The sequence below is a fragment of the Gopherus flavomarginatus genome, chromosome 5 (assembly GCF_025201925.1).
Source record: "Gopherus flavomarginatus isolate rGopFla2 chromosome 5, rGopFla2.mat.asm, whole genome shotgun sequence".
NCBI lineage: Eukaryota > Metazoa > Chordata > Testudines > Testudinidae > Gopherus > Gopherus flavomarginatus.
The window spans coordinates 25,797,792-25,816,672 of NC_066621.1; the positions used below are offsets into that span (position 1 = coordinate 25,797,792).

General features: G+C 54.0%; 1 protein-coding gene across 4 annotated transcripts in view; it reads left to right on the forward strand.

Annotated features, from left to right (window-relative positions):
• Positions 1–1,419: 1,419 nt before the first annotated feature.
• Positions 1,420–18,881, forward strand: part of LOC127052485 (copine-5) — a 225,393-nt gene continuing 207,931 nt past the window's right edge. For all 4 annotated transcript variants that reach the window (XM_050956208.1, XM_050956210.1, XM_050956209.1 and 1 more), the window contains exon 1: positions 1,420–1,586. In XM_050956208.1, coding sequence (XP_050812165.1) covers positions 1,480–1,586 — 107 coding nt within the window. In that variant the 5' untranslated portion in view covers positions 1,420–1,479. The remainder of the gene's footprint in view (positions 1,587–18,881) is intronic.

Below are 18,881 nucleotides of genomic sequence, written 5' to 3' on the forward strand. Positions count from 1 at the left end.
CTTTTAGACAACACACCTGCAAATTCCTCCCTTATGTGAGCAGCTTCACTGACTCGGGCAGCTCCTCCAGGGAGAGAGCGCTTCCCAGGTTTGGTCCAGACACTCCAGGGTGGGGAAGCCTCTGAGAAAGCAGGCGCCAGCCCCACAGCTGGCATACATTGGAGTGGTCTCATGAAAGTCAGTGGACCAGATCCTCAGCTGGTGCAAGTCAGTGTCGCGCCACTGAATCTCTGGGGCTACAGCTACTTACACCGGCTGAGAGTCTGGGCCCGCCTATGCTGCCCCGTTCCCTCTTGCCCTGCACTCCTTACTTGGTTAGAGTTACTGGGATTTCAGCCTGGGCGGCTTCTTGCTTCTCTCGCCTTACTCGCAGCAGAGTGGGCGATAGAAGGAAAGCAGGTGATTAGGGACCAACCCCCACCCCCAGTAATTCACGTGCTGGACTTTGAATCAGTGGGGAGATTTGCTAGTCTCCTTTTGCTCTTCCTAGCAGTCCGTGGGGTTAGTTGTCCACAAGAGTGAAGATCTGGGGAGCAAGAGTTCAGTGGGACACTGTCCAGGAGCCCCAGAGCCAAAGGCCCAGTGCAAAGGCTGGACGCAGTTTGCAGGACATGCATGTGCCTTGTGCTCTGAGTGTGTTTGGTGCTGGGGTCGGGGGAATGGAAGGCAGAGCCTGTTCTCTGATGGGCTGGTTTAACGCACATTGCTTCCTGTCTCTCAGTAGCAACACACACACAGACACACACACAACAGATGTGAAAATATACACAACCAATGCCTCCCTCATATATAACATTCCTCTTGCAAACACACACACACACAATGCACACACACACACACAGGGACAGCCACCCTCCCCACATACATAACACACCCTCACAAACACACAACGCACACACACACACACACACATACCACCAAACACACCCCAGTGACATGCCAAATACATCCCCCAAGATGACATGCCCCCCCCACTAGCCACACACAGCACACCATGGGTCCAACACACCCAAACACACAGCAACCCCCCACTGCCAGAAGGCTCCCACCTTCAGGCACAAGGACACTGGGCCACCAGGCAGCAACTCGCACCAGGCAGGCACCCAGCACAACGCCAAACCAGGGGCGCAGGGAATCCCCCAGCACAGGCAGCCCCCCAAGTACACTCACACATGCGCACCACTCCCAGGGACTCACACAACACCCCCACCCCAGGCACCCCAGGGAAGGCTCCTCCCCGCCCCTGCCCAGAGCTCCGGGTTCCCCGGCCCGGCCGGGGGGCAGCGCCTCGGGGCGGGGGCTGAGGGGCGGAGCCTGGCAGGAAGCCGGGGAGCGCTCCGGAGCCGGCCAGCCAGTGGTGCAGGCAGAGAGGAGCCGGCTGCGCGCCCGGCGCTGGCCATGCCCCGCTCGGTGCGGCTCTGAGCCCCCCGCAGCGCCCGGGCTGTGAGCGGGAGGCCCCGGGGACGCGGCTGGACGCCCATGGAGGAGGTGATAGACAAGGGAGGCGACATGGCCTCGGTGAGCGACTTCGACCCCATCGCGGGCAGCATCCCGGCCACCAAGGTGGAGCTCACGGTCTCCTGCAGGTACGGGCAGCCCCGCCGCCACGGGGATGGGCGGTGCCGCGGGCAGAAAGTTTGTGCCTGTGCAGGGAGCCGAGGGAGGGGGGCCGCTGGGCTGGGGGTGAGCGGGGGTGGGGCAATGAGCCATCCCCATAGGCGCTGGCACTAGGGGTGCCGGGGGGGGGGGGGCTTCGGCATCCCCGTCGGGAAATGTTTTCCATCCCTGCCAGGCTTTGCAGTTTGGGTCAATGGCTCTCAGCGCCCCGCTGTACACACTGGTCCAGCCCCCTGGGCGTGGGGGTCCTGGCTGGAGCGGAACTGGCTGGTGGCAGGGCCAGCCGGGGGGCTGCTCTGCAGGCAAAACTGCTCCCTGCTGGATCTGTGTGCGAGTGTGTCTCTGGGTGTATGTAGCGCTGTGAGTGTGTCTTGGGGTGTGTAGCGGGGTGTGTGAGCGTATAGCATGTTCGTGTGTCTCTGGGTGTGTGTGTGTATAGTGGGGTGTGTGAGTGTGTAGCGCTGTTCGTGTGTCTCTGGGTGTGTGTGTAGCGCTGTTTGTGTGTCTCTGGATGTGTGTGTAGTGGGGTGTGTGAGTATGACTCACTGGGTGTGCATCTCAGTGTGTGTTATTCCTTAGCAGTACGGAGCTCTGGGCTGTCTCCAGGACATGGGCAGTCCTGGGTTGGTTCCCCTGAGATGCCATGGCTGAGGGGACATGGTGGTTCTCAGTTGAAATCAGCAGCAGCCCCCGTTGCTTTAGCACTGCTGCTCCCCCCCCCCCTCCCTCCCGGGCTGTGCACCGTGCTCCCCCGCAGTGTTTACTTCTCCCCCCTACCCCAGCCTTGGCAAGCAAATCCAGGGGACTGGCTGCAGCGGGGCCAGGCACCCAGGGTGTTCTGATTCATGCCCTCCATGGCATGGGATCGGAGAGGAAGTTTCTTTGAGGCAGGAGCAGTCACCCGGATTGCAGCCCAGATCCCTGGCCTGGATCCGGTGAGGGTGGGGGTTTTAGTGCAGGCTCCATCCTGCAGTACTTACTCGGTTGAGCTGATTCCTCCCTATGTGTCCCCGAGCTCTCTGTGCAGAGGGCCCTGCACATGGGGACGGGCACAGCCCCCCTAAGAAGGGGTTGGGAGCCTGCAGAGGAGGGCAGGGGAGGAGAGAGGCACATGGGACAGGTTTTTAAGGGGATTTTGGCACCAGAGACCCAGGGGCTCCCATCTGGCCCAAGGTCTCTCTCCACTGACTCTGTGGAGATCTCCCAGCAAAGACAGCGCAGCCTGGGAGTCCTCCTGAGGATCCTGTGGGTGTGGGACTGCCAGCCCCTGGCTCATTCAGCCCGAAGGGGACATCACAAGGGAACCCTCCTGGAGATTTCCACCCCAGACCTCTCCCCCAGGGGCGAGCGAGTGGGGGGGGGCACCAAATAACTATTCGGGCAAAGTGCGCCAGGCACCAATGGGAGCTATGTCCCTGTGAGGTGCTGGGTTTGGCTGATAGGCTCAGCAATCAGCTGATGTACAGGCTGGATTCCAATCTGTCACATGCCAGTGTAAATCCAGAGCAATGGAGTTACTTCAGATTTATGCCAGTGTATCCCAACCATGATCTCAGTTATCCCAGTGTAAATATGGAGTAACTCCATTGTAATTCCTGGTTGACATTGGGGCAAACAAGAGAATTGGGCCCAGTCATTCCAGATTTACACCAATAACTCCCGGAGAGCAGTCTGGCCCTAGTGCGTTTATCCTCAGACCTAACATGCAGGGAGTAAATGGGGAGCCTTAAACTGCTGTGCTCTGTTCTGAGCCTTGTTATATAGGTGCCACGCTCAATAAGCAGCGTTATTCCTAATGCTACTTAAAAAAGAGACAGGCCTTTTCTTCCTTCGCTGGTTTGGATTAAAGAAGGAAAAATGTGTGTAAAAGAGAGAGAGTGAGCCATATCCTCTGCTGGTGTAAACAGGAGCAGCTCCATTGGCTTTGATGGAGCCACTATGGCTTACCCCAGCCAAGGATCGGGCCCGGAACCTGGGCCAGCCACACCCAGCTCGCCTCATTCCACAGTGGCACGGGAAGTTCTTTTCCTCATGTGGCTGGGGTTCTGATATTTCATTGCAAGAAGCCCCAGCAGGTGCTTCCCCCTGCTTGTTTTTCTCCCTGCACTTATAGCTGGAGATTGCCTGGGCGTGTGTTTGTGTCAGGCACTGCCCGGCGGAGATAAGCCAGACTGCAGCGAGAGGGGCACCCACTAACCTAGCGGGGTTGGCTTTACTGCCAGCACCTGGCCTGAGCCAGCCCTTCTGAGCAGCATCAGGATGTATCCAATTCCTGGATGGAGCGTGGAGCGAGGCTTAGGAGACATGTATCTGGAAGGATACAGTATAGGTAGAAGGATGCTCTTGTGATCTATCTATCTATCTATCTATCTATCTATCTATCTATCTATCTATCTATCTATCTATCTATCTATCTATCTATCTATCTATCTATCATCATCTCAGAACTCCTGGATTCTGTTACCAGCTCTGACACTGATTTCTTGTGTGGCCTTGGACAGTCCCAGACCTTCTCTGTGCCTCAGTCTCCCCACTATGCCTGGGGGTTGGTACATATGAGTTCCTGCCTTGCATGGGTGCTGCGAGGATTAATTAGTCAATGTCCGTAAAGTGTTTTGAAGACGAAAAGCCCTGTGGAGGTGCTAAAGATTATGCTCATTCTTTGCATCCCAGCACTGAGGTTTTGCTCTGTGCTGCAGCGGGGACTTGCTGGGAGCTCAGTTTACATGGCCTAGCAATTGAGAGAGCTACGGAAGGGACATGAGACCCAGGTTCCTGTTTTATACTGTCCAGAACTAGTCAGAAATTTTCAATCAAAATTATTTTTGGTGGAATGTGTCTGTTACAAGGAAAGGGACATTTCTGCAAAGAGAGTCTGGGTTTGTTTAAATGTTGGGGGTTTTCAACAAAACCCCAAAATTGTTGGGGGGGGGAGGGGTTGGGCAAAGGAAGTTTAAATTTTCAGTTGCCAAGAACAGAAAAATCAGTTTTCAATTTTTTGACAAAATACCCCACAAATGTTCAAAGAAGAAATTTGGTAAAAATGAAAAAAAACTTTTCATCAAAACTGTTCACGGGCAAAAGAAACCTTTTCCTGACCAGCTTTCCCACTGTCTGCCTCTCTTGCACCAGTGGTGTTCACTGGCCCGTGTCCACCATTCGTCAATCTGCCCTTCAGGTGAGGCCTGGATCAAACTGCTACCTTGGGTCCTGTCTGCACTAGCAAAATGACTCTGTTCCCAGACTCAGTTGAGAAAGGTGGCTGGAACATGTCATGGTCCCATCTACACAAGCAAGGATCAGTAGTAATAGTCCTTAGCTCTTCCTAGCACATTCCATCCTGAGATCTCCAAGCAGTCTACAGAGGAGGTCAGTTTCATCCTCCTCATTTTACAGATGGGGAAACCGAGGCACAGGGAGATGAAGTGACTTGCCCAAAGTCTCCCAGTTGTGATGAGAACCAGGTTTCCTGAGTCTCAGCCCAGTGTTCTAGCCACTAGATAATGCTGTCTCCCATGTGTTAAGTGTGTCAAGGCGCTGGGATGTTGTAACTGGAGGTTTTGCTGCTTCTCACTGCTGAGGTGATTGAACCCCGCGGTAGAGGAGCTGGGTTTTGCAGCTAGGGGGGTGAAGGGTCATTGGTGGGGGCTGGAGAGCAAATGAGGTCTGCACTCACCGGGCCGCTCTTGTTCCTGTCCCATGGGGCTGGGCCCAGCTCCCCATGCTGGGTGTTGTGGTCTGGTGCACAGGGTCACCGTGCCATTCAGAGTTGGTCTGGTCACCCCCTGTCATGAGGCTCTTCAGCCCCACCCCATTAGCTTGGCCTCTGGAACCCAGGTTACATTGCACTGCTGTAATTAACATAGAGAGCTTTCCTCCCAACTGTGTGCTAGGCCTTTGAGTTAACAAGGTATGAACAAAAAACACCCAAAGAGTCTGGAGTAGCCTGAGTTAAATTCCCTTCCCCCTCACAGTGCTCAGTGGTACCTGTGGTAACTTAATCCTTCCAGTTCTCTGGTTGTCCATAGAGACATCCAGGAAAACCAGAGTAGACAAGACTTGAATTTCAAATACAAAAACAAGCAGGGGAAAGATAATTTTTTTTAAAAAAAGAACACACAGCTAGACAGACACCCACATCTTGACCCACACAGAGGCAGAAAGATACAGACCTTTCAGGCTTCCTTTATCTGTCCTCAAGAAGCCAAGGAAGGCGCAGCCATCAATCCCTCCTCCCCCCGGCCTGTCAGTTGTCCCTCACTTTTCAATGTTGCTTTGCAGTTTGTCTATGACAGTGGCTTATTTGCTGCTGACCTTCCCATTTCTTAGCAACAATCAGCAATAGACATTCTGTGCCAGAATCAAATGGCTTTAAAGAGGGATTAACTGGGGGCCTGAATACATTCAGAGGGACTCTTTCTTGCCCCACTCTCGGTCACACATGATGGATTAGCTGTTCCTGGGCTGCTGGAGCTACCATGCAGCAATCGGAGCAGCGTAAGGAACGGACGTGTTGTCTGCCTTGCCCAATAAGAGAGCAGCTCGCCCACATAACTAGTTTTTCTTTTAAAGCACATTGTGTTGGGAGCGTGTTTCCCTTTTAAAGCCTAGCGCGTCTCCATGGGAAATACTGGCTCCTAACTGAGGATGTGCTGTCTTCCAACTCGGATTGCTGAATTCTGCTCAGCTGTCACCTTTGCTTACGTAACACCCTGGGATGTAACAGCCTTCCCTGTTCACCTTTACTGGTGTTACTTCTCCCAGTGCTATGATGCAGGCTGGGATTCCTACCTCTAGTGACAAATGGGGAAACTGAGGCACAGAGCGGGGAAATTACTCGTCTGAGGTCACATAGTGAGGGCCAGATTTTCACTGGTGTAAATGGTGTAAAACCACTGACTTCAACTGACAGCAATTGAGGGTCTGGTCCAGGGTGGCACACAAGCTGATTTTTGATGGCACGTGGCGCGGGCTGAGCTGCTCAGCCTGCTGCCGCTTTGGGGTTTCTGCCGCTGGCTCCTGCCAACCGGGGTCCCACCGCTGGTCCCACTCAGCACCTGCTGCTGGCCTGCAGGGCCGGCTTTAGGAAGTGCGGGGCCCAATTCAAACATTTTCAGCGGGGCCCTGGCAGGGATGACTAAAAAAAAAAAAGTGTAAAAAAAAGCCTTTCATTTCTTCCATGTATTATTTACTTTCCATAACTATATAAATAATACAATTATATATTATGTACATTGCATCATATATGCTGTTGATTGCTTATTAATGACCGCCATTTCACATGTGTGGGTCCCTGCCACTCCCTGCGAGTGTGCACATGTGTGGGTCCCAGCTGCTCCCTGCCCCTCTCATTGAAACAGGTGCAGGGTTACTGACCTGGGAACTGCAGGGCAGCAGTGGATATGGGGCTGGTTGGAGGCAGGGCAGGGGCTGACTGGAGGTAGGGTCTAGCTGCAGCCAGGGCAAGGGGTGCAGGGCTGGCTGGAGACAGGGCAGGGGGTTTGAGGCTGGGTGTGGGCAGGGTGTGCAGGGCTGGTGCGGGCAGGGCTGTGTGTGGGGCTGGCTGGCTTTGGGCAGGGCCACAGGGGTGTGTGGCAGGGGGTGGCTGGAGACAGGGCAGGGGGTTTGGCAGGGGCTGGCTGTGGGCACGGGGTGCAGTGCTGGCTGCGGGCAGGGGGTGCAGCAGAGGCAGCTGGAGCCCTGGCCCTTTAAATAGCCCCCAAGCCTCCCGCTATCCCAGGGCTCTGGGGGTTATTTAAAGGGCCCAGGGCTCCCCTGCTTCCACCCTGCCCCGGACCTTTTAAATAGCTGCGGGAGCCCTGGAGAATGCATGGGGGCGGCAGGGCTCCGGCGGCTATTTAAAGGACGAGGTGGCAGAGGCAGCTGGAGCACCAGCCCTTTAAAAAGCCCCCGGAGCTCCCCGCTATCCCAGGGCTTTGGGGGCTATTTAAAGGGCCCGGAGCTCCAGCCGGGAGAGCGGAGCCACGGGGCAGCTTGCTGCGCTCCGGCCGGGGCTCCAGCTGGGAGAGTGGGGCCGCGGGGCAGCTTGCTGCGCTCCGGCCGGGGCTCCGGCCGGGGCCGCGGGGCAGCTTGCCACGCTCCGGCCGGGGCTCCAGCCAGAAGAGCGGGGCTGCGGGGCGGCCTGCTGCGTCCGGCCGGGGCTTCAGCTGGGACAGCGGAGCTGGGGGCTGCAGGGCAGCCGCGCTCCCGACGGCGCTTTGGTCAGGGGAGCGGGGCCATGGAAGACCCCGGAGCAGACCTCAGCGGGCGTAAGTAAAAAAAATTTAAAAGGCGCCTAAAGCGCGGGGCCCTCTTAGGCGTGGGGCCCGATTCCCGGGAATCGGCTGAATCGGCCTAAAGCCGGCCCTGCTGGCCTGGGTGAAGGAACCCCAGGCTGGCAATGGGCTGAGACCCCGGCTGGCAGGAGCCGGCGGCCAAAATCCCAGAGGGGCAGTGGACTGAGTGGCTCAGTCGCTGGTCTGGGTTTCCAGCTGCTGGCCCCTTGCCAGCCCGGGTCCCCCGCTGCCGCAGCCCCACTCACCTTGCGGGGGCCTCCTGCCAGACAGGGTCCAGGCCTCCGGCCCTGCTCAGCCTACCAGCTGCCAGCTCCACCTCAGCTGTTTATCTGGGGTTCCACCCACTGACCTCTTGCCAGCTGGGGTCTGGATCTCCAGCCTTGCTCAGCCTGCTTTCCGGCCTGGAGTCCCTGCAGGCCATCCTGGGCTCTGCTTCAGGCCTTGGATCACTGCTCAGCAGCTTCCCCGCTGTGGCCCACTGTCCCCAGCCTAGGACAGTGGGGGTTGCACACGAGGCAAGACGGGGAGCAGCCAGGGCTGGCTCCAGGTTTTTTGCCGCCCCAAGCAAAAAAATAAAATAAAATAAAAAATAAATTTAAAAAAGAGGGCCGGAGTGCCGCTGCCAAAGCAAACAAACAAACAAACAAAAAAGCCGGAGCGCCGCCCCTTGAAAAGTGCCGCCCCAAGCACATGCTTGGAACGCTGGTGCCTAGAGCCGGCCCTGAGTGCAGCTCAGCATCCCCATTTTAAAATTGCTTATGTCAGACCACGCTGTGTTTGACCTTGTGCCTGCATTCTATTGTCATTTTTTCCCCACTGAGAGCTGAAGGGAACTTTTGACAAAGTGGCTGCTCCTAAGAAAGCGAGGCTAGATGTCCGATCATTTCAGCCTGCTTGGACAGACACAGTTGGATTTATTGAAAAGAAGGACTGCGCTATTTCTGCTTTCTGTTATTGAAGCGTTGTTTGTCGCACGTCAAGTGTTCGATGACATTTTGAAACGAAGCACAAGAAAACCTTTCTTGACGAAGCAGACAAGACTGAATCAATCAAAAAGGCAGTAGCAGCCTATGAGAAGCAAAGCAGTGTTTTTAAAAGCTTAAGTTTAAGTAAAAATCAGGCTACAGAAGGAAGTTACAAGATTGCACAGTGCAATCTTGTAAATGGAAAGCCGTTTACAGATGGGGAATATATAAAAAGTTTTTCTCAGCAGTTCGGATTTTGTAAATGATTTGCCAGATAAAGATATAATCATATCTAGAATGAAAGAACTGCCCATCTCTGCCAGAACAGTTGAGAGACACATAAGTGAAATGGCAGAAAACATTAAGGAAAAGCAGATGACTGCATTGAAAGACATAGCAGTGTTTAGTGTTGTAGTTGATGGGAGCGTGGATATAAACGATGTTCCACATTTGGCAGTTGTTGCAAGATATTGTGCTTCTGATGAAATCCAAGAGGAACTTTGTTGCCTAAAACCCCTGCATGGCACAACAAAGGGGAAGATATACTGGAAAGTTTTGTAAACCATTTTGAAGAACGAGGAGTTGACATCAGAATAATATTGTGTGTGACAACAGATTGTGCTCCTGCCATGGTCGGAAAACAGAAGGGATTTGTAAAGTTACTTGAAGATCAAACTGGCCATCCAACAGTCAAATTTCACTGTATCATCCATCAAGAAAACCTGTGTGCTAAAATTTCTAATTCAGAGCTTAATAATGTGATGAATACAGTGGTGTGAATTGTGAATTTCCTTGTTGCTCGATCTGCTTTGACTCACAGACAATTTCAAGCACTGCTAGAAGAGATGGACAGTGCTTATAACCAGGGGCGGCTCTAGACATTTCGCCACCCCAAGCACGGCTTCATGCTGCGGGGGGCGCTCTGCCGGTTGCCGGTCCCGCGGCTCCGGTGGAGGTCCAGGCGTGCCTGCGGGAGGTCCCCGAAGCCGTGGCAGAGCGCCCACCGCAGCATGCCGCCCCAAGCACGCGCTTGGCATGCTGGGGCCTGGAGCCATCCCTGCTTATAACGACATCCCACTTCACAGCAACGTTCGGTGGCTAAGTCGTGGCAAGGTTTTGGTGCACTTTGCAAACTGTTTTGATGCAATCAAGGCCTTTTTGTTGGAAAAAGAACAAAACTACTTCGAACTGGATAATGACAAATGGCTGTGTAAGCTCATGTTTCTAACTGACATCATTGCTCACCTAAACGAACTCAACCTCTGTCCCAGGGTGCAGGGCAAACAGTCTGGATCTTTATGAAGCCTGGAAAGCATTTGTTGTGAAACCAGCAGTTTTTTCCAGGGATATTCAAACTTCTACTTTCCGCTACTTCCAACTCATAAAAGAGCTATCGATACGTTGCACTGTCAATGTCGATGATATTGGAAAGTACACAGAATCAGAATTTTCTCACAGATTTCAAGATTACCAGCAATTTGGCCAATGCTTTCTTTTCTAATTAAACCTGAAAAGGTCAACGAAAGTGACTTGGATTTGTCTGTATTTCAGTGGATGGGTGTTGAAGATTTCGAAATGCAACTCATTCAGTTAAAAAGATCAGAATTGTGGACATCAAAGTTTTTGTGGATCTGTGGAGCACACTTGAAGCTACCAAGAGAGATCACGGGGCCTCTATTCTGACCTGCTGGACATCCCTGCCGGTGAAATTTAACTGTTTGAAGAAAATTGCGTTTGCAATGCTTTCAGCATTTGGATCCACATACCTGTGTGAACAGGTATTTTCACACATGAAATCTGTCCTCTGTCCCTCTCGGAGATGGTTAACAACTGATCACGCAGAAGCCTGTGCGCTGCTTAAAGTATCCAAATACGTGCCAGACATTGGAAAACTCAGCAAGGAAAAGCAAGGGCAAGGATCACACTAAGCTGAGAAGATCTGCATTTTAATTTAATTTTAAATAAAGCTTCTGAAACATTTTGAAAACCTTGTTTACTTTACATATAACAGTAGTTTGGTTATATATTATAGACTTACAGAGAGACCTTCTAAAAAACGTTAAAATGTATTACTGGCATGTGAAGCCTTAAATTAGAGTGTATAAATGAAGACTTGGCACACCACTGCTGAAAGGTTGCTGACCCCTGGTCTGGTCCTTTCAGTGGCAGAAAGTCCAGGCCTGAATGCTAGTCCCTTGCGCTAACCACTCAGTACCACTACTGCATGACACCTAGTGACGTGCAGGTACCATCTGTGCCTGCAGGGTTTCTCCCATTGTGCCCTGAATTAGGAGAGATATTTCATTAGTGCACTAGGTTACCAATGGCTGCCTTGGCACACACCCTTCCAGCTTTGGCATCTAAGTAGAACAGACTATGGCCAAGATTCCAAGGATGGGGGCCTGATGGGCCAGAAAGGAATTTCCTCATCTGTCGCTCTACTGTTGCACAGGACAGCTGTGTTTTGGGTGGGTGGTGTCTGTTTTCCCTCCTCTGAGCACTGATCCTTTAGCAGGATGCAAGACAAGATGGCCTCACTGGGAGGTTGGACAAGGGAGCACATGGCATGTAGGGCTCCTGCTCTCTTGTAGGAAGCGGGCTGTCAGATCACATGGTCTGGTGCAGGGCTGGGAACTAGACAGAGCAATGACCTGAAAGCCTTTGGCAGGAGGCAGGAGCCTGTCAGTCCTGAGCCGGTCCATGTGGCCAAGTGTGGCTTTGTCTCCTGCTGGCAGCTGGAACATGTGGAACGGTTTGTGAGAGTGTTGCTGCCCCTGCACTCATGGGGCTGGTCCATCTCTCAGGCAGTAGGGACCCTGCCCAGGCGCATTCCCAAGGGATGGGCTGGTGTGTCATAGCAGGGAAAGTGGAAGAGGTCAGAGAGGCAGGCAGTGGCAGTGACTTTGGTGGGCAAAGCAGCCTGAGGCCAGGTATGCAGCAGGAGCTGTGGAGAGACGAAAGGTCAGGGTGGCGAGGAGGGGAAGGGGCTGTCTGGGGAACATCGGGGCAGGTGAGAGCAGCCGGGGCTGTTTGTCATTGCTGCTCCGAGCTGCAGAGGTGGGTTTTGTTTCCCAAATGCCTTGACTTAAAAGCACGAGACCCGCTGACAGTTGCTAGAACTTGCGCTCCTAGATTGCTGGGAGCCTCTGAGAGATCCTGCTTGCAGGGAGAAGGGAAAGGCTATTTCACTGATGCAATGAAAAAGTGGGCTGCCAGAGTCTTGTGGTGAATATAAATTCCAATCCATAATATATGATGCCCCAAGCTAATAGATTTTAATGACAAATCACAGCTGAGGAGCAATAGAAAGCAAGCCAGCTGTTCTGGGGGCCACCTAGCTCCTGGGCAGAGGTGAACCAGCACCCTGCCCAGAGAGAGGATTCTGACAGGCTGAGTCATTTAACTGAGGCAAGCCTCAGGCATCATGATTTGATGTCACTCCAGGGATTTACACCAACTGAGGATCTGGCCCAATGTTTTCTGTGAGTTTTTGGATGGCTTGGGGGACTGGAAATGAGATCTGCCCCCTGGTTACAGGCTCCAATCCAGTGCACGCTGATGTGGATGGAAGCTGATGCCATCTGGCACCTGGTTGGCAGATCTCAGTCCAGTCGCTAATGGACACGTGTCCACGTCACCACAGCAACCAGCACTGCTGGTGCTAATTGTCCCTGGGCAGGAGTCCCAGCAGAATGGCCATGGAGCCTGGACCCCCTCTCACACCGAGATGGGGGCACCACAGGAGAGGGCTAAGCACAGGGCAGGGTAGCTAGCCCTGCTGGTGCTGCACCCGTGCTGTAAACAGAGAGGGTGTCAGTCCCCAGGGCTGCCAAACGGAACCTGCCATGACAGCCTGGGTTAAAGCAGCAGAGAAAGGGGGCTGTAGCCTCCCTTTCCAGGTGTAACCTGATGGGGTCTGGCGATGGTGAGATAGCAGGGGGTGTGGACAAACAGGTAGCAGCCCTGCCGAGGGGAGCCGACAGGGTGACAACATCTAGGGGCCTGATTCTCCTCTAACTTACACTGGTAGCTCCAGTGCAGTCAATGGAATCACACGCATGTAGGACCAGTGTCAGTGAGAGAGGAATCAGGCTGCTCGAATCCAGCAAAGAGTGAGCTTCACAATGGACCAGACCCACAAAGCTGGTGTAAAGCACTGCGGCTCCATTGACATCAATATCACTACGCTGATTTACACCAGCTGAGCGTCTGGTCCAATGCCTGGAGTGTTGGGGAAGCCCCTGCAAGACTGAACGCTTGCCAGAACCTTATCACTCTGATAGGAGGCTGCAGCCTGGGCTGGGACTCAGGTGGGCTTCTCCTGATAAGTGCAGCCGGGGCCCAAGAGGTGCCGAGGTCTGGGAGGAATGATAGTGGGTCCTAGCTGAGCTTTTTGGGATCTCCTACCCATGTCGGGTCCAGCCTGAATACTGAGGGAAGGCCCATCCCCAGCAGAACTATGAAATTCCTCCTAACCCCATGCTCCTTGGCTCTACCCTGCTCTCAGAGAGCCATCTCCACCGAGGAGCAGAACGGTGCAGAGTGGAGACTGGCAGAGCTGGGATCTGGCCTGGAACCGTCCCAAAGTTCTGGAGGTTCGAGATCAGGTGTTTGGCCCTGCCACAGCTTTAGAACATGTGTGTGTGAGAATTTCAGGCTAGTCTGGGAACAGCCGTGAAAACAGTCTGGGTATCAGTCAGTCCTAGTCCCTTTTCTGCAATCTCTCAGCAGCCTGGGCTGGCCTCACGCACGGCCTTCAGCTCAGATTTCAATCCCTCAGCCGTAATATCGACTTGGAGCAAATGGAGATGGGGTTGGGGGATTTCTCCAGGGATGCTGTTCTGGGCTCAGGGGTCCTTGGCATGGGGGGAGCTGCAGGGGAGGAGGGTGAGGTCTAAGGCAGCTAAGGGACACATGAAGGCTGGGAGTAACAACGCTGTCTATGGAGGCTGTAAATCAGACCCAGGATGCCCACTGATTCTATTCTACTGTAAGGAAAAACTACAGGGGCACTGCCTAACCCTGGAGCTGGCAGGGCCCCAGAGCTGAGCAGCTCCCCATGGGCCTCTAGACAGGATTAGAGCATTTCTCCGATGGCTCGCCTCAGCATCCACCAAACAGGCCCGTATCCTCTTGCCAGGGCAGCCATGCACGCAGCACACACCCGCTTTTAGCAATGCCTTCGGTCGCAGAACTCACCCAACCATTCATTGTGTAGCAAGTCAGATAATTAGCTCCTTATATATAATCCACGGGGTGCGTTCCTCTTGTAACAGTGGTTGGGCAGGAAGCTGTTTTTGTTTGGGGGTGTTTTGCCCCAGGAAGGAGAAAGGATACGAAAATCAAATTAAAATAAATTCTTTCCGCTCTGCGGAAGTTAGACTGTTTTTCTAACCCTGCCTGTATTCCCTGTGATTATATCGCACTGCTGTAATTCACCTAGAGACTGCTTCTTAAGAAGTGTTCAGGATAAGTGATTCCATTTCACTTGGGGGTGGGGGGAAGGAGTGAGAACTTGAGCAGAATTTCAGGTTCCAAACACATTTATGACCTGAAAGCTCCCCCCTCCGCGTCACTACCTATAGCTATGGAATTACTCTGGTGTTAAACCTGCTCCAGGAGATCAGAGTCTGGCCACGGGCCTGGTTCTGATATCAGTGATTCTGGTGTAAATCAAGCGTTACTGTAGAAATCTCTGGAGTAGTTATTGATGTAACTGGTGTGAGAGCAGAATCTGGCAGTCTGTGTAAATTTGTGACAGGTGTCTACACTGATTTACACCAGCTGAGGATCTGGCTGATAATTTTTCCTTCTGTCTCTTGTGTGTGTCCGAGTTCCTTGCATGGTGATTGATGTCTGATCTGCCACTGTAACCAGCGAAGGAATTAATTCTGAATCCCTCTCCTATGGAAATCACTGGATCAGAAAATGAAGGGGCTTTGTCGGAGCTGTACAACTTGACCTTGGTTTTCAAAAAGAAAAACGGGTGGGGGAGCCAAGAAACCGTGATGTCAAGTGGGTTTTTTCCTGTTTATTTGAGATTTGATTTGATTTTTTTCTGTTAAGGACCTGGGCTGATGGATTCCCCTCCCCCCTTTCCTTGGTGTTCCCCCCCTCAGCTGTTTGCATTACCCCTAATCAGCCTGACTCTTAGAAGAAAAACAAAAAATCAGCCCCCTAGCCCCAAATCATAGGTGTGTTTGTTTCCATAAAATCCCACTTTGTCCAGGCCCTTCTACATGGGCTTCAATAACAGAGCACCCCCTGCTGGCAGAGGCTGGCACTGGAGTTGCTGGGAACTTCCCATAAAGCCAGCGCTCCTGCACCATTCCCTTCTTGCACCCCCTCCTGGCAGAAGCTGGTATTTGAGTCCCTGGGAGTCCCTTACAGCCAGTGTCCCCGGATTGTGCCTGCAGCTCCCCTGCTGGTGGATTTTGGGACTGAAGATCACTGCTAATAGCTCTCCATGGCCTGACTCCTGGAATCATAATATAGAGACAGAAAAGACCTACCAGGGTTAGGTCCCATGTGGACCATCTCCCTGGTGGCTCATCAGGTCTAGTTCTACACTCTGGTTGGGCTGTCTCCCACAGATCCTGTGCTCCCATAGCCACTGTGTTCTGTAGCAACTCCTTTTGGCTCAAGTTGGTCCTGGGGTGGGTGGATCTTCTGAGCAGGGGATACTTCCCAGCCAGAGCTCATTCCCTTTTCCCTGCAGCGAGGCTGGGACGGGAGTACTGAGAGCCCCCCAGAACCAAGCTCTCTCATCACTCTCCAGAGCAATGCAAGCAGGCAGAGGCTGACCCACGGCAGAGCTCTGGAGTGGCTGAGAGGTCTTCCGGAGCTGACACTCCTGTGCTAGCCCCTTCATTGCCTACTGCCACTGCCAGCTGGTGCTGAACTGGGCCAGAGCCTCCCCGTGGTCTCTGCTGCTGTGTTCTTCTCTTCATCCTTCTGGCTGACAGACCTGCTCCTGGAGCAGCTCAGCATTCCTACCCGGGGCCCTGCAGAGCCCATCCCCAAGCATGCTGAGGTACATACACAGTGTCCCTGTGTTTCCTTTACTCTGATTGCCCTCTGGGTGGCTGGAATGCCATCAGCTGTGAGCAGCCAGCCGAGCTGGCCAGTAGCACATGGTTCCTAAAGGATAAATTCCTACATGCATTAAGGACATGGTCCTGCGGGAGCTGAGCGCCCCTTTGGATGTACTCAGCACATCTCTGGATCGGGCTCCTAAGAAGCGCCTGAGGAAGAGGCCAGTGAGCCTATTGACATACAGCAGGTGCTAAGAGGGACCTGGGAGCGGGGCCTTATCTTTGCTCAGCTGTATTTGCAGACTGACTGGAGCTGGGCACAGCATCTCTGGCTGCCACTTTGCACTTAGTAGGCATCTAGGTGCTAAAAGTATTTTTGGAGAGCCCCGGAGATAAGAGGAGGCCGTGCTGAGGAATCTCGTCATCCTCTCTTGGCCCAGGGTTGATCAGCCAGTCGGTTAAGGAGACCACGGCGCCCAGCTTCCAAAGGTTCTTCCCCATTTGGCCACAGGATATTGGCTCAGTAGCTCGAGGGGTGAGCTGGGTGCCTGGAAAGTCCTGGAGACTGGAGTCCCCTGCTTGGCTACGAGGCAAGATGAGGGAGGTGCGGGCATGCTCAGCTGACACAACAGTCATTCTATAGATGTGCATGGCAGGTGCCTGGCGCTCTGCTGTGCTCAGCAGTATGAGGGGAGCAAACTGACCCGGCACTTCCAGGTTGAGTGGAGCGTTGGGCTTGCGGCTGAGGCAGAGCCCAGGGCCTCAGGCACTGGGGGCTCAACTCCTGACTCCGCCCAGGAGTCACTGGCTGACCTCATGGGCTTGCTTGCGCTGCCTTCAGCTCCCAGCTCCCTTGTGCTGAGCTTGTCTATTTCCACTGTAAGATCCCTGAGGCAGGGGCTCTTCCCTACGCCGGGATGTGCAGCACCAAACGCCATGGCTGTAATGGTGCAAATAGAGCCAAAGCTCCCCCAGCTCCCTGGGCCTTTCCCAGCTGTGTCCTGGGGAGGGCTCCAGGGAAGAAGGGGCAGCAGTTCTGGGACCGCGGCAGAGTTCGTGCACAGCCCAGTTAGGGGATCTCCGCAACACCTGCTCTGGAGCTCAGCAGGCAGCTGTGGCGTGGGATTTCAGGGTCCTTCAGCTGCCCCCATTGGTGAGCTTAGGAGCAGCTAAGGAAGGCGAGAGTCATGGGAGCACTCCGCTCACAACTGAGCTGCCCTGGGTACAAAGAGCCTGGTGCTCATCTGAGGGCACCTCTCCAGCGCAGGGGGCTGTGGCGTCTGATCGGCCTGGTGACCTGTGCTGAGGTGGGCACTCTCGTCAGATCAGGCCTCCCAAGGGGAAGCAGGGGAGATGGAGCCAACCCTCCCCTCCTGGCATCACCAGCCAAGCTCCAGGCCCTGGTTCCCTGGCCTGCCCACGTGTGATTAATGGGCCAATCTGTCTCAGCTAACAAATCAGTTGATGCCCATTAGAGGTCTGGGGGCTGCTCGCCAAGTCCTGGGATGTGCTTCAATGGGCTGATCTAATGCACCACATGGAGTGGGGGAGGAGGGGCAGGACTGAACCATCAGCAAACTGCTCCCCCCAGCTGGGGGGGTCCCTGGATGAGCTTCCCCTAGGGACCCGAGTCCTAGTGGTGCTTTGCCTCTGATGCAGCCCTGTGCCTCCTGCTCTCCCCACTTGCCCTGGGCGAAATCACCTGTCTGCTCACAGAGGTCCCTGAGTCTCCCTGAGACCCCTTCAGGCTCTCTGACGTGGGCACAGCTGCCTTCTGGCCTGTCCACCCAAATCACTGCTCTGGTCTCCCAGGGCCTTCATGACCCCATCTACATCCAAGATCTCCTGTAACCTCCCACCACTGCCACCTCTCAGCTGCCTGCTCCCCCCAGCCTCTCTCAAGGTCTGCACTATTGCTGCTGACTCAGGTCTCTGGAAGGGTTTCCTTGCCCACCCCTCATGCTCCCCCTAAACAGTACCAAACCCACCCCATCCACACTGCCTATGAGCAGCCTTCTAGCCTCCCCTAGCCCAGCATCCACACTCTGTCTTCCTGCGCCCCTCCCTCCCTGCCTCTTGCTGCCATGGGCTGGGAGGCAGCTGCATGGCTGCATGTTACGGGGTCACATCACATTGTTCGGGTTTAGACCCCCATTGTCACTGCTGCTCTGAGCACCCCTCCCAGTCAGGAGTTTAGCTACCCTGCAGCCCCGTGGAGTAGCACCCCCCTTCCTTACACATTGCCCAGGGCGTCCCCACTCAGCGCATGCTGGGCCGACAGGCTAGTTCTGATCTGCCTTGCAAGAGCTACAGGTAACAGTGCTCCTGGATGGGCCATCTGCAGGGATTGCACCTGGAACCTGTGGATCTAAGAGTATCAAATGCTACTGCTGGAACCAAAGAGCTGGAAGGCACTAGCAGACTCATGGACCACTTGCTGGAAGCCTACTCATCTCTTCTTTCTCCTTGTGAATGATTGCTGATTCCACCAGGCTCTCATGAAATGCAGCCACCTCTAGGGCGGAGCCCAGCAGTCGTTGGACAGTAACAACAGTCCAAGCAGGAAGTGAATGAGACTGTTGCATATCGGCACAAGAGAAATCACAGGGGAGGAGAGCAATTCGCTGAGTAGGAGACTGTCCAGGTTCTGTGGTTAACATCCCTTCTCAGGGTATAGAACTAGGAGCCCTAGTGCCAACTGCCCTTCTCTAGCGACTAGTCAGTGTTTCAGGTGTGTGGATCAGGGCAAAAGCCACAAAACATACAATCAAAATCCCCCGCCCCCGCCCCAGTCCTTCTGGCTCAGCTGATCGTAGCTGGAGGCCTTTGCAGTTCTCTTGGGGCAGAAAGAAAACTCCTAGGGCTACGGGAGTGCAGCTAGCTGTGAATCGATGCGCTGAGCTGGAATGAGTCCCAGCCCTGGTCGATGGGCATATCAGATGCTGACAGAATGAGCTCTTGCTCTAATG